At 36.2% G+C, this 15,406-nt stretch overlaps 2 protein-coding genes across 5 annotated transcripts in view; both read right to left on the reverse strand.

Annotated features, from left to right (window-relative positions):
- Positions 1-381: 381 nt before the first annotated feature.
- Positions 382-13,091, reverse strand: pglyrp2 (peptidoglycan recognition protein 2). 2 transcript variants are annotated; one of them, XM_056459502.1, is made up of 5 exons: positions 12,726-13,091; positions 9,493-10,311; positions 5,485-5,590; positions 3,040-3,337; positions 382-1,168 (listed from the first exon to the last, which is right to left on the reverse strand). In XM_056459502.1, the coding sequence occupies exons 1-5, from the start codon at positions 12,787-12,789 to the stop codon at positions 1,148-1,150; spliced, it is 1,308 nt and encodes a 435-aa protein (XP_056315477.1). In that variant the 5' UTR covers positions 12,790-13,091; the 3' UTR covers positions 382-1,147. The 2 variants fall into 2 exon arrangements, with proteins under 2 accessions (XP_056315477.1, XP_056315475.1); XM_056459500.1 differs by having other exon boundaries at positions 5,485-5,695.
- Positions 13,092-14,055: 964 nt separating this feature from the next.
- myh11a (myosin, heavy chain 11a, smooth muscle) overlaps positions 14,056-15,406 on the reverse strand; it is a 98,910-nt gene continuing 97,559 nt past the window's right edge. For 2 of the 3 annotated variants that reach the window (XM_056459504.1, XM_056459503.1), the window contains one exon: positions 14,056-15,230. In XM_056459504.1, coding sequence (XP_056315479.1) covers positions 15,086-15,230 — 145 coding nt within the window. In that variant the 3' untranslated portion in view covers positions 14,056-15,085. The remainder of the gene's footprint in view (positions 15,231-15,406) is intronic. The other variant, XM_056459505.1, reaches the window with a different exon arrangement.

Genomic DNA, 15,406 nt, shown 5'->3' on the forward strand with positions numbered 1-15,406 from the left:
TCCTGCTTTATATGGTCCAATTGATCAAAAACTACCGTGAGAGAGCATAATCTTTTATTTAATGTTTGTCTTACTTACAGTTTAAATCAAAATGGTTTTAAAATGAAAATTAAAAAGATTACTATTAGAGCACAACATGATGTTGATTGGATTTAGTTGATAAATGATGCACAAGTTTGACGGTTTACCCTAAATACCTGCTTGTTTTGTTCAGTGACTGTTACGTTTCCTGTCACAACAGCAGCACACTTCCTTTCTCACTCTTGGGCCTGCTATAAAAACCACTTCCTGTGGTGGTAAAAAAAAGAAAAGAACTAGAAGTAATCGTGTCAACCTTTTTTTCAATCTAACTGTAGTATAAAAAAATTAAACAAGTAACACTGGAGATCACAGTTTATTTTTGCACACGTAATTCTCACGTACGGACAGTAATGTTTCGTAAATCTCATTCAGACTCTCAACCAAGATGTCTGGTTTGGTTTCATGCCATTGATCTTGCAGTTCTGGGTTGAATTGAAATGTTTGTGAGCCTGATTCTGATTGGCTGATTAAGGTGTGCAGATGTTTTTAGATAAACACACAGCTAAAGGTCTTGACTGCATTTGAGTTTTACAGTCAAGAATCAAAACAATGGCTTTGGATGAGATTAGCAAAATCTTGCCTGATTTAACCAGGTAGAACAAGTTCCTGGAATACATCTATGTCGATCGTGGAACAACATTCCAATCAGCATTAAAGGATATGTTTACAGTTAAGTTTAGGCTTACGGTTTATGCACTTCATGATTGTTATTCAACTATTATTCCCCTCTGATTTTGGGAATAATTAACAGTTATAGTTGGGTTTAGGGGTAGGGAAAAGGTATGGATTACATTTTCGAACAAAAATTATGTTGCAGGATCAACATAGATCAGACAGAGTCGTTAGGTGTGGTGACTATATAAACAGAACAATTGATTATTATTATTGGTTCACTCCGCTGTGGCTACCCCTGGTAAATTAAAAACTAAGCTGAAGGAAAATGAATGAATGAATAATATTGAATTACCACCAATCATTCCTCATGTATTTTCTGATCAATTAAAAGGCTTAGTTATTGTACCAGTCCTGCACTATAAACCATGACGTGTCAGTGATATCTCCAATGTTACTTCAAAGGATCCTTATCCTGTAAGAAACATAGTAGAAACAAAAACTCTTAGTTCGCATGTAGTATGTACACTGTAAAAAATATCTGTTATGTAAGTTTCTGTTTTTTGTGGTTCACAAGCGTTTTCTGACTGTTTAAATACGGTTGGTAACTGCATTATGGGAGCTTGATTTCTGCTCTGTTGACTTTTGATATTGAAAATTCAACTCACAAAGTTTAACAAAACGACTCTTATTGACATTTTACTAGTTTGAAATAATGAAATGTATAAGAAATAATATATAAAGAATTAACCCAGCAAGCATTTTTTGTGTTTAAAAGATATCTAATAGATATCTAATAGATATCTAATAGATGTCTAAATAAAGACGTCTTTGCTAAAACAAGGCTATATTTGGCTCTGCATGTGTTTGTGGGTAAAAATCTAGTATACTAGCCCAAAACTAGACTAGTCATCAAATACACATGAATACATACTACACATGTGAAGTCTGTATAATCAGTATATTTGTTGATTGGTCTAATTTTGGGCTATTCTTAGACATTTATTATATTTTCAATGACAGCCCAAATTTATCCTTGTTTTAGCCAAAACATCCATGTTAGACATCTATTAGATGTCTATTAAACCCAGAATTGCTTGGTGTGAAGTCTGTAAAATTACAGAAAATGTACTGGCAGTTCATTACAAGGATTTTGTAGCATAATATACACTACCTGACAAAAGTCTTGTCATCGATCCCAGTTATAAAAGCAACAAATAATAACTTGACTTCTAGTTGATCATTAGGAAAAGTGGCAGACGGTAGATTTTTCAGATGAATCAACCCAAATACATGCATTCCAATCATCACAAATACTGGAGAAGACCTATTGGAGCCCACATGGAGCCAAGATTCTCACAGAAATCAGTCAAGTTTGGTGAAGAAAAAAATATGGTTTGGGGTTACATTCAGTATGGGGGCGTGTGAGAGATCTGCAGAGTGGATGGCAACATCAACAGCCTGAGGTATCAAGACATTTGTGCTGCCCATTACATTACAAACCACAGGAGAGGGCAAATTCTTCAGCTGGATAGCGCTCCTTCTCATACTTCAGCCTCCACATCAAAGATTCTGAAAGCAAAGAAGGTCAAGGTGCTCCAGGATTGGCCAGCCAGTCACCAGATATGAAGATTATTGAGCATGTCTGGGTTACGATGAAGGAGGAGGCATTGAAGATGAATCCAAAGAATCTTGATGAACTCTGGGAGTCCTGCAAGAACGCTTTCTTTGCCATTTCAGATGACTTCATTATTAAATTATTTGAGTCACTGCAGAGATGTATGGATGCAGTCCTCCAAGCTCATAGGAGTCATACACAATATTAATTCTTACTCCACTGCATCATGACTTTATATTCTATACTGTACATTATTTCTGTTAAGTGACAAGACTTTTGTCTAAGCAAAGTTAGACCTCACTGTCCTAATGAAATAATTATAAATCAAGGCATGATATTTTATTTAGATAAAATAAGTGTAATCTAGAGGCCTTTATCTTTCATATAAGCCACTTCTGATACCAAATGATCAACTAGAAGTCAAATTATTATTAGTTGTTCCTAAAGCTTGAATAGGCGACAAGACTTTTGTCATATAGTGTATAACACAAAGTCAAAATTTTATTAAATGTCACTTTTTTAACTTTTCAAAGTTGTTGGAAGAAAGATCAATGTCCCATAATGCAATCCAAAAGCATAAATAAACTAAATAAAAATATGAATCACAAAATATGGAAAACTGCTCATTTACAGATATTAATTTACATTGTAGATGAAAAGTATTTCAAGCATTTAACTGCATTTTTGAAATATGTTCGATACATTTAAGACTGTGGAATCCTACGTACTTTATAGTGCTTCCAGGTTGTGATCTCAGAGTACAGGGCATCTCCGGGGCAGCTGGTGGTTACTACTACTTGTCTGTGTCCGAGAATGGTGAAATCCTCTTGCAAAAATCCGTTGTTCACTCCACACTTGACCAGATGATGGCGCACCAGATCCATGTCATGAGTGGAAGGTAAACGACCAGAATAATCCCCTATGAAAGCTACACCATAGCCAACGTTATTGCGTCCTTTGGTGTGAGCCCCTTGTGACATCCACCCCCGACCTTCATAGATGTAGCCATCAGACCCAAGCACAAAGCTTAATAACAAATAAGTAAATAAACAAATAAAAAGGGGTTGCATATGCCATTTTATGTATATAACTGTTCTAGAACTGCCTTGCAACATATTAACTGAAATGTAACCTAATTTTGTTTTAAATGCTCTAGATCAGGGGTGCCCAAACTCGTGTCATGACATTTTATCCTACCCATCAGATTTTGCTACCAGCACTGTATTTGAATGGTTCTAAGGTTGGGGTTAGGGATTAGGTATAGATTAGGGAGATATTACAGCTTCATATCACACTATTCAACATTCATTTTTTTTACTGGCATCAAAATCTGATAGGTAGCATATTGCGCCATCAAAATGTGCTACTTCCTTTTTAAATGGGAGGTAGGACAATCTGACAAGGTGGGACAAATCGAGAGAACACCGGTTTCCTGCAGAGTTTAGATCCAACTTGCCTCAGCACACCTGCCTGGAAGTGCTTGATTAGCTGGTCCAGGAGTGTTTAATTGTGGTTGAGGCAAAAATCTGCAGGACACCGGCACTCCAGGACCAATTTTAGGACCTGCTCTAGATAAACAGTAAAGCTGGAGTCACACTAGAGTTTGAGCTTGCAAAATTCTGTTGTACAATGCTGCAAAAAGGGGCGGGATTAATCAAGATTAGACATTTAAAAAGCAATCGATTGGTCCATATTATAAATTTCTGTCCTGAGAGGTCATGTTTTGATCCTCGATTGGCGTCATGCAGTCAAGTGATGTGATTTCGCAGGTCAGAGTTCACCAAGCATGAACTTTGCAATGGAGCGAACTGCGAAACTTGATGCACAAGCTTGCATTTCCGGTCTGACGCATCCGTGTGCATATGAATGGAAGTCTATGGGAATAATTCAGTGTGACCGCAGCTTTACTCTGTCATCATTGATTACTCAAATTTGATTGATTCTTGCATTTACCATTTAGCTAAAATAACCAGTAGAGATTAAAAAAATCTAATTTTAACTTGCTGAGGTTTGTACATCTAACGCTTTTTGATTTAAATGAAGCAAATGTAAGATTGCTTATATGGATTCTTGGATTTTTAACTGAGATAGAAGCATCCAAATAGAAATATTTCAGAACTATTAAATAGGGGAAAATGTCCAAATTACAATATCAATCAAATAGTAAACAAAATGTTCCTACAGTAAAACAATTTCATGAGGCTATAAGAAGATTTGGAACTGACAGTGAAGAAGCACAATTCCATATTACACAGTAAGTATCCTCCTTAAAAAGTTAAATATATAATGTTAATTCATTCCTTCATTTTCTTCATGGCTTAGTCCCTTTATTAATCTGGGGTCGCCACAGCGGAATGAACCACCAACTTATCCAGCACATGTTTTACACAGCGGATGCCCTTCCAGCTGCAACCCAACACTGGGAAACATCACTCACTCTTTCGCACACACTTATGCACTACGGCCAATTTAGTTAATTCAATTCACCTGTAGCGCATGTCTTTGGACTGTGGGGGAAAACCGGAGCACATGGAGGAAACCTATGCGAACACTGGGAGAACATGCAAACTCCCCACAGAAATGCTAACTGACCCAGCAAGGGCACGAACCAGCGACCTTCTTGCTGTGAGGCGATCATGCTACCTACTGCACCACCGTGACGCCCCTAATCTGAACTTTAACTCAGAAAACTGTTTAATTTTCAATTTACTAGAACGGTAAAGTCTAGATCGGATACGCGGCCCGCCGGAAGTGCGATATGCACATTAATATAGCAGCATTTTTTATGACACTGTATAACAATAATTAATTTTTACAGTACTGTGACGGTTGGGTTTTAGGGTTGGGGTGGGGGTAGGCGTTAATAAAATACAATAAATGGGAAATTTCATAAATAAATCTCGTTAACTTCCGACCGCATCCATATCCGATCTAGCAACAACCTACTAGAACCTTAAGCTGCTTTTACACAATCTACATTGTAAAAGCGCTATAGAAATGAAGATGAATTGAATTGAATATTTGACCCAGTGTTGGGTTGCTCATAATTTTTTTTTTGAGAGTATAGTCTGAACCTGGCATACAAAAAAATTCACACTGTAAACTGCAGTACATTGATACGGAACAGAGACTATATCTAATCTGTGACAAGATCCTCCAGAGGATGATAGTACCTGTAGCCGATGTCATACCAGCCCCGATCCTTCTGATGGAAACGCTGCATTGCCCTCATGTTTTGGGAGCACATCTGAAGGTTCAGGCAGGGTTTGCTGGGTATCGCTGTGTGGTGAATGTACAGAAATGACATTGGTGGAGAGAGGAGTTCAAGAGGAACCTGAGGTGGCGCTGCACCCCATATACATCTAGGAATGATGCTCGGACAATCTGAAGGAAAAAACTTTGTCATTTTGGTTTTTGGTGGTTTAAAGGATTAGTTAACTTTCTGAACAAAACTTTACAGATAATTCACTCACCCCAATATCATCCAAGAAATTCATTTTCTTGGATTCATCTCTTTCTTTCGCCACTGGCAAAAAACAATTCATCATTTAAAAAATAAATACGTTTTTAGAAAATGACAGATAGTTTCGCTAGGTAAGACTCTTTTTTTCTAAGCTGGGATCATTTAGAGCTCTTTCAATCTGCATTTAAAGTAATTAAGTAAGTTTTTGACTCTAAAACAAAAATACAATAATTTGTTGGCAGATATTTAGGTGAACGTTCTTGTTTATATGAAAAACAATGTTGAAGTCAGATATTCTGCTTTGAAAATGTCTGTTAGGTGTTGGAACGCTGTCTTTGTTTTGGTTCTTTTAACCCGCCCACTGCCACTATAGCCAATTATATTTCAGCACCCTGGGTTGCCTTACTGGTAAACCCTTTATTTGATTCATTCAGCCATGAAGGCTCTCAAAGTATGCATCCGCAACTGAAATGCGACCTCTGGTGGACTCCGAAATGAGACGTGAGGTGGTTAATAATTAGCAAATAATATAAATATTACGATTGTAAACACTAGGTGAGCAGGTTACATTGTAACCCCGTGTCCTTACAACACACTACATGACGAGATTGCAGTGATAAGCAATTTGGCTGTTTACAGAATTTGCACTCACTGAAGGAATGTTAAGGTTTATATATCTAATTAATACATATTAAACTTCTATAACATTATTATATGTATATGCTGAATGGTTGATATGTGTTTAGTATATTGGCTTGCACTGAGTCACAGTTCTAAAGTTCAATTTCACACAGTTTATTTTTTTTTCAAGATCTGAGGTGAAACTATCTGCTGTAGTATGGCAATAAATGTCATGTAAAATGCCATTCAAACTTACAATATTAGCATTTAACACTGAATAAAGCACATGGTGTGTACCTGAGGTGATCATTGTTTATCCTGTTGTTCACCTGTAAGAAATAGAAACAGTTTCTAAAATAGAAATTTCAGGTGTTGGTTGGGACAAAAACTTCTTTTAGCATGAAAAAATATTTCTTCTATCGTGTGCCAGTGCTTTTAGTTAAAAAACGGTTCAAATCAGCCTTTAGGCTCGATATTCAGGTACACTCACGTCAATCTGGAATCATGCATTTGCGTGTGCTTTGATCCAGGAGTGCAATACCTAGTTTAACTACTGGGTGTCAAACTTACGCACTGCAACTGCATTTTGAAAGTTCTTGCTAGTTTTTGCTGATCATGTGCTGGTCATTTAAGAGTCAGTGGCAGGAGCACTTTTAGCTTAGCTTAGCATAATTCATTAAATCGGATTAGACCATTAGCATCACTTTTTTTTTTTTTTTTTTTTACGATTTTCCAGGTCAATATGAATAGGAACTATACTCTCATTCTAGAAATAAAAAAGGAAAAAATATTAAATTTATTTTAAATTAAAAATTAAATTAAATTAAAATTAAATTAAAAAATTATTTTAATTAAAATTAAATTTGAGCGAAATGCTAATAGACTAATCTGATTCAATGATATTTGCTAAGCTTATCTGAAAGTGATCCCGTTAAATAGGGCTGCACAGTATATTGTTTCAGCATCGATATCGCAATAGTCACATCGCAAGATATGCAATTTTCAGTCTGAATTATAGTTGACCAGGAGCCACAGAACACATGTGATTTGTAGAGTTTGCATCTGCTTTTAAGGCTTGTGACTGAGCATTTCAAGAGAGTTTAGAACATTTGAGCACAAAAAATTCTGATGTTTGGAGGTGTAACAAAGATTTAATTAATATAATTATTTATAAAGAACTAATACGAGTTTTTGTCTTGTTTCTCGTCCAAATATCTACATTTCAAAGCGAAAACAAGATTATTTTACTTACCACACTGGCAGATAATTAAGCTTGTTGTAAGGCAAAAAAATATATAAATTTCTTCTTAAGGTGAAAACAAAACAATATTTTTACTTGATCTAAGAATATCTTGATATTTGGACTAAAACAAAGCAAAGGAAGAAAAGTTTTTTCATTGTGATTTTTACATTTTTGTACCTAATTACTGTTGAACTCACCAGAAAACCACCAAATAGAACTATTCAAATCATCTTTTTACATTGCAATATTTATCGCAGAAAACGAATGCACAATCACCTCAAATCAAGAAGGCCGCTGGTTCAAGCCTCGGCTGGGTCAGTTGGCATTTCTTTGTGGAGTTTGCATGTTCACGTGGGTTTTGTCCGGGTTATCCGGTTTCCCCCACAAGTCCAAAGACATGCAGTATAGGTGAATTGGGTAAGCTAAATTGTCCATAGGCATGGGATGAAAACCGCCAAAGTTTTGTGTTATATCGTTTCTAAGGTACAGTTGAAGTCAGAATTATTAGTCCCCCTTTGATTATTCTTTCTTTTTTAAATATTTCCCAAATGATGTTTGACAGAGCAAAAACATTTTCACAGTATGTCTGATAATATTTTTTCTTCTAGAAAAAGTCTTATTTGTTTTATTTCGGCTAGAATAAAAGCAGTTTTTAATTTTTTAAAAACCATTTTAAGGTCAAAATTATTATCCCCTTTAAGCAATATTGTTTTTCGATAGTCTACAGAACACACCATCATTATGCAATAACTTGGCTAACTACTCTAATGTGCATAGTTAACATAATTAACCTAGTTAAGCCTTTAAATGTCACTTTAAGCTGTGTAGAAGTGTCTTGAAAAATATCTAGTAAAATATTATTTACTGTACTGTCATGTTATTAGAAATGAGTAATTAAAACTATTATGCTTAGAAATGTGTTGAAAAAAATCTTCTCTCCGTTAAACAGAAATTGGGAAAAAAATAAACAGAGGGGCTAATAATTCTGACTTAAATTGTATATGTATGTTTTTCACCACTGTTTTATTTAGTTTTTTAGTTTTTTTATTTAGTTTAGGGCAACAGTCTCTCCAGCAAAACAGGAATCTCTACGTCAAAAGCTACTGGTCCGAAATATTTTAAAATGTTTCTTAAAATAAAATATACTGTGTTTAATGGGGGAGAAAGTCGTTTTGTTACACAGACATTTAAAAAGAACTTATTTTGGAGCAGTAATCACAATACCGTGGTACTGTGATATTTTTATTGAAGGTTATCATACCGTCAGAAACATACCGACTCATGTCTAATTGTTCGTAGTGTGTGTGAGTGAATGAGAGTGTATGGATTTTTCCCAGTGATGGGTTGCAGGTGGAAGGGCATTTCCTGCGTAAAACATATGCTGGATAAGTTGGCGGTTCATTCCACTGTGGTGACCCCAGATTAATAAAGGGACTAAGCCGAAAAGAAAATGAATGAATGAATGAGTATCAGATTTTTCCAATATCATGCAGCCCTACCGCCAAACATGGAGATTGGCTAAGTGGATTAAAAAATGGTAGTCAACTCAACTGTGTTTAACTCTTCGGGACTTGTAAAATGAGCCTATTTTATATCCAAAAAAGTGGAGTGTTACTTTTTATGCCAGCAAGAATCAGCTTAAACCAGTAGCCATGTGCCAAAACCAACCTAACCAGCATATGCTGTTACCCTCAACAGTGTAAAGTTCACTATATAAACAAAATTCCTGAAATGTTCTCCTCAAAATACATTTCTTTATGACTGTGAAGACAAAAATATCTTGGATGACAAGGGGTTGGTAAATTATATGCAAAGCAGTTCAGAACTTGATCAACTTTGCATACCTTTACTTACCCAAATAACGTAGCACAAATTCTTTGATTCCTTTTTCGATAAGACTCTCCACCTCAGCGTCCCCTGGACTAGATAGTACATCAGCTACCTTCTCTTGAAGCATCGAAGAACTTGTGATCTTCTGAAAATTCTGTCTGCGATATCGACCTTTCAGATGAGAATCCAAAACATCATCCAACTCTTCCACAGTCCTTGTGTAGTAACTCCTCAGCAGTGTGCTTACATTCATTTGAGAGCAATTAACAACAGAAAGGTGCTTCCCAAGTATGGCTCCATCCATACCACCATGAACCACAGCATCAGTGACCAAAGATGGCTTGCTGGAGAGAGTAAAAACCATAGGCGCGGATACACTGTCCCAACAACCATCTGGACCAAGTTTCACAGTTGGAGTTGAGTTCAGAAATGACAGGCCTAACATCCTGGCCAGTGGATGTAGGTAGAATCCATTAGGCTGGTTACTGTCGTTTTTTGCTCGTAGTCCAGATTCAAGACCTAAAAGTAGGGGAGCGAGGGCAACCGTTGTGCCATCGGGAGTCAGAACAACTCCCTTTTCTTCATAAGCATCTATTATAAAATGATGAAGTGCTTGGCTGAAGAAATTAGAGAGATTGAAGTCGATATTTAGCTGCTCTTTGATTTTCGGATGAGTTTCAGTTTCGTTGTTAGATGATCGCATAAAACCGTGAGTGATATTGTGAGTTTGGTCTGCAATCTGGCGTAGATTCGACACTAAAGCCAGTGAACTCAGATGTGGGTTTAAATGTTCTAAATGTGCAACAGCAGTAATAAAGTGCTCCATGTTCCTCAGATGCACAGCTGTAAAATAAATATAGAATTATTTCAATATAATCAAAGCACAATATTCATGTCCAACAACATTATTTGAAGTATTAATGCTGCCTTCATATTGAATTATCATAAGTGTTACTTTTTAGAGATCATGAAATCCCACTAAATGGCATTGGGATCCTCCTGTAGGTGTAGCTTGTTATTATAATAATGATAAAACATAATCTATGATATTTCCCTCACACAAGTGCAGCGTATTTGCTTATAACATGAGAAAATGTTTATTGTCATTTCAACATATGCCAATATATACCAACTGGAAACAACAACTGGGGTGCTAATAAAAACCTCAGATGGTCACAAAATAATTCATCTTTTGTAAATTATTCAAACATTGTCATTTGGGGCAATGTATGTTTGGACAAAGTACATCAGCTTAATTAAACAGCGCTAATTAATAGCTATTGAGATAAATGTTCTCACAGCAAAAAACAAAACAAAAGTATAATTACCAATTTCATAGTAAATGCTATAGTTTTTGAGCCAGACTATAGTAAACATTTTATAGCTTAATTATACACTCACCGGCCACTTTATTAGGTACACCTGCACGTTAATGCCAATTTCAACTCAATGCATTTTGACATGTAGACATATATTACAGTGGAATACTGCTAGTTTAGCATACAACCCTACCATATTAGTCAAAGTGTATAACTATTAAATTTTAACTCATAAATACATTAGGGATATATATATATATATTTTTTTTTCATTTTTATTTTTATTATTATTTTTTTTTTCATATGGAGCAGAGCCCCCCTGAAATGAAAATCCTAAAATCGCCCCTGCACACAACCTTCTCTAGGGTTTACAGAGAATGGTCCGAAAAAAAGAAAATATCCAGTCAGCAGCGGTTCTATGGATGCAAATGCCTTGTTGATGCCAGAGGTCAGAGGAGAACGGCCAGACTGGTTCGAGCTGATAGAAAGGCAACAGTAACTCAAATAACCACTCGTTACAACCGAGGTATCCAAAAGAGCATCTCTGAATGCACAACATGTCGAACCTTGAGGCGGATGGGCTACATTAGCAGAAGACCCCACTGGGTGCCACTCCTGTCAGCTAAGAACAGGAAACTGAGGCTACAATTCACACAGGCTCACCAAAATTGGACAATAGAAGATTGGAAAAACGATGCCTGGTCTGATGAGTCTCGATTTATGCTGCAACATTCGGATGGTAGGGTCAGAATTTGGCATCAACAACATGAAAGCACTAATCCATCCTGCCTTGAATCAACGGTTCAGGCTGGTGGTGTAATGATGTGGTGGTATTTTCTTGGCACACTTTGGGCCCATTAGAACTACTTAATCATCGTGTCAACGCCACAGCAGTATTGTTGCTGACCATGTCCATCTCTTTATGACCACAGTGTACCCATATTCTGGTCAGTGGCATAGTGCAAAATGCGGGGGCCCCCCTGCACGGATTAGTGACGGGGGCCCCTGGCAGAAATCACGCTGAGTGTGGTGGGGAGGGTGACGGTCACGGAAATCACGCTCAGTCGTGGGGTGGAGGGGTCACGGTCGCATACTTTATACTTTAGACCGGAGGATGCGCAAACACGTACTGAGGGGTGGAGTGGGGGGAGTTGGGGGGGTTATCGTGCTGGGCCCCTTGTCGCGGGCCCGTGTGCTACAACACTGATTCTGATAGCTACTTCCAGCAGGATAACGCATCATGTCATAAAGCGTGAATCATCTCAAACTGGTTTCTTGAACATGACAATGAGTTCACTGTACTCAAATGGCCTCCACAGTCTCCAGAACCTCAATCCAATAGAGCACCTTTGGGATGTGGTGGAATGGAAGATTTGCATCATGAATGTGCTGCTGACAAATCTGCAGCAACCGCGTGATGCGATCATGTCAATATGGACCAAAATCTCTGAGGAATATTTCCAGTACATTGATGAATTTATGCCACGAAGGATTAAGGCAGTTATGAAAGCAAAAGGGGGTCGAATCCGGTACAAGTAAGGTGTACCTAATAAAGTGGCCGGAGACAGTATATTATAGCATTTACATCTATTTGGTAATGTATGCTACAGCATACTGTAGTACTAACTTAAGTGAATTTATAAACGGTAAAAAATACTGTTCTTTAGTTTTTACTACAATACACCGTGGTGTGGAAAAATATAGTTGTAGACAACTATATTTGTTATTTGTTTATACTAGGCTGCTATAGTTGTATACAACTACAGAATTACCACAACAATTTCATTAAACTGTACTATACCATAGTACGGTTGAAAAATACAATTTACTATAGAATTTGATTAGGTTCCGTCTTCAAATACAAATTTTACACGCGTCATTTGATTATTGACATGTAAATTTGAATATAATTAAATAGAAGATTTATAGCGTACGTACCTGAGCTCTGCATTATTATGCATATTCCAGCCATGGTCATAATCCATAATTCACCTGGGGTCATTATCAGTACTAAATCTTACCATTTGCTTCTAAAAGTGTCTGATATGAATGTACGCTAGCCTATGAACATATGGCGAAACACTGAAGGCGGGACAGTCCAAATTCTGCAATTTACCATTCGTTATTTCAGGTTTCGTATTCTACCATGACAAACATATTTTTGTGGTGTTTCGGATGTGTTCGATATATGTGTTATTTGCGTATAAGGGCTATCTGACGTGATACAGTCTTCCTCGTGAACTGGAGTGAACTATATAGATTTTTAATGGTAGGGACTCACAGTTCTGCTGTTCAGTTTGTTGTTTAATGATGAGTACCGAGTTACTGGAAATGAGGGAGGTAAAGGTCATAGCTTGATGGTCACTTCAGCAGACTGTGCTTAACGACGCAGGGTTGCCAGGTTTTCGCAACAAAACTAGCCCATTAGCAAAATTATCCCAATACCGGCAATACGTAAAATGCTTATTTATTCTTGTATTTTTGAAAATCACTGTTATATTAGCAATCACAAACATTCTGTTTTCATAAAAAAATAATTTAGCAACAAAACTGGACAGTATATGACACTGTTACCTTTGAAATGAAAACAAAACAGCAGCACACATATCAAAATAGTGTCCCTAATCCCTTTTGCTTACTCTGTTTTAACATCCTAGCTCATCTTTATAGCATTATTATCATAAATATTTAGTAGAGTAAAACATTTTAACGCAAACATGTACATATAATTGATGTAATCAAACAGATAACATGCGGAAAGTGGTTAAAAGTTCAAAATACCGCGGTGAAACAGCGGACTTGGCAACCTTGTAACCCTGAGTTGCTGTCGTGATCATAGACTGGTCGTGATTAGCTGATCAGTTATTTTAGTTATTAATTAGATATTTGAGTTAATTAGCAGTTGAATATATGCATTTTTAAAAAGAATTCATGACACTGTGGGTATTCAGTATAAAAGCTCAGCATATTCTATGAATTCAGAAATATGCATACTGTACTATTTACTGCTGAAATTACAAGAGTGTTATGCTAGCCAAAATTACTAGTAGTAATGTACGAATTTCGGCTTTTTGTTAATATTCTCATGTTTTTTTATTTATTTGTTTATTATTATTATTTTTTTTCAGTTTTGCAGTTTTGCATCACTTTTAAATCACATTTCATTCAAACGTGTGACATACATTTAAAAATAAATATGTAACCAAACAGATCAATTTAAAACAGCATTTCGGCATGCAAGTATTATTCAGAAGAAAAACACAAGCAATATTTTTTTTCAGACTTTATTTCATGTGCATGTGGTTTCACAAATAACTAGATAGAAGTGAATAAATCCAATGACCTGGCATTCCCAATGTACTTTAAATTGCGCCAAGTGAACTTATTGGAAAAATAAATTTTTATATATATATTTTCAAAGTTCTTTTACAGGCAGTCTATATTAAAAGATCTGTTACAAATATTTCAGTATTTGTAGGCGAATAATAACCATAATATTTGACCGTTTTTAAGAAAATACTTTAAGCAAACATTCAGAGGGAACATAAAATGCTATAAAAACTACAGATGTTTCAAAGGTACCTGACTGTATGATAAAGAGGTAACATTTCAATATGTTATATTTTATAACTACTTTTCAGGAACGATACACACCATCATTGATATCATTGAAATATCAATACACTTCATCTCAGCGTCCTCAAATATTGGTGTCTCTACAGTAATAATTAAAAACTAAAAACTTGACACCAAGACACATTGTCTGTAACTGAGAGAAAAATCTGTGACCTTCAGAATTGCTCCATACAATCCATTTTGTTGCTTGTGCAAGCTGTATTTCAGGAATATATAGCAAATAAATGAGAAAGTGCAGTATACTCGGGAAAATTATGCAGTAGAAAACAGTGAACAGCCATTTACCTGCAGTTGAGACATTAAAGAATAAAACAAAGAAGATATTTTACCTCAAATCTGAGTGAAGGTAAACTCTACATTTTGAAAACACCAGGTTTTTATCTAAAAAGAAGGTTTTTAATGAACAAAAAACTTGTTAAGATGAAATATAAGAAGGTCTGCAGCCACAACGATCGATGTAAAAACTTGGCGTTGTGATAAATGAACTAACAAAACTACTACTGCTAATAAAGTAATAAAAATATAAAAATCATGACTGGCCAAATGCCTAGTCAGAGAGCAGTGCTTTGTTGCGGTCAAACAAATACATTATAAACTAAATAATGACCCATGTAAGAGTAGACTATGGTTGTTTGACGAGAAGGTCTTTTGAAAGGTGATGTTTATTCATTGGATTTGGTTCCGTTGTAATCGCTCTGCATGTCGGCGTCATCCTCTGCAGCGTCCGAGCTGTCTATGATTCCCCGTCGGCCTCCTCCTCCAGTGCGTCTTGGTGTGCTGCTGAAGGATGAAGTCTCATTGCCTCGCCTGAAATATCACAACAAATCTTAGCATAAAAATAGACAGACTTTCATTCTAGGTTGCTTGGTACCTGGTACATCTGTGTTAGACCTTACACTAAAAATGACATATGTTGTTTGTTTAAACTACTTACTTAAAATGAGCTGAAAAAACACAATTTATTTGAATTATTTGGGACAACT

The sequence above is a fragment of the Danio aesculapii genome, chromosome 6 (genome assembly GCF_903798145.1).
Source record: "Danio aesculapii chromosome 6, fDanAes4.1, whole genome shotgun sequence".
NCBI classification, from domain to species: domain Eukaryota; kingdom Metazoa; phylum Chordata; class Actinopteri; order Cypriniformes; family Danionidae; genus Danio; species Danio aesculapii.

Bases quoted from the DNA above. Each gene is read 5' to 3' on its own strand.
- pglyrp2 (XM_056459500.1), bottom strand. From the start codon at position 12,789: ATGACCCCAGGTGAATTATGGATTATGACCATGGCTGGAATATGCATA. The intron at 10,312-12,725 runs GTACGTACGCTA...TTTATTTTACAG, and splicing joins CATAATAATGCAGAGCTCAG to CTGTGCATCTGAGGAACATG. The intron at 5,696-9,492 runs GTAAGTAAAGGT...TTTTTCCTTCAG, and splicing joins ATTTGTGCTACGTTATTTGG to ATTGTCCGAGCATCATTCCT.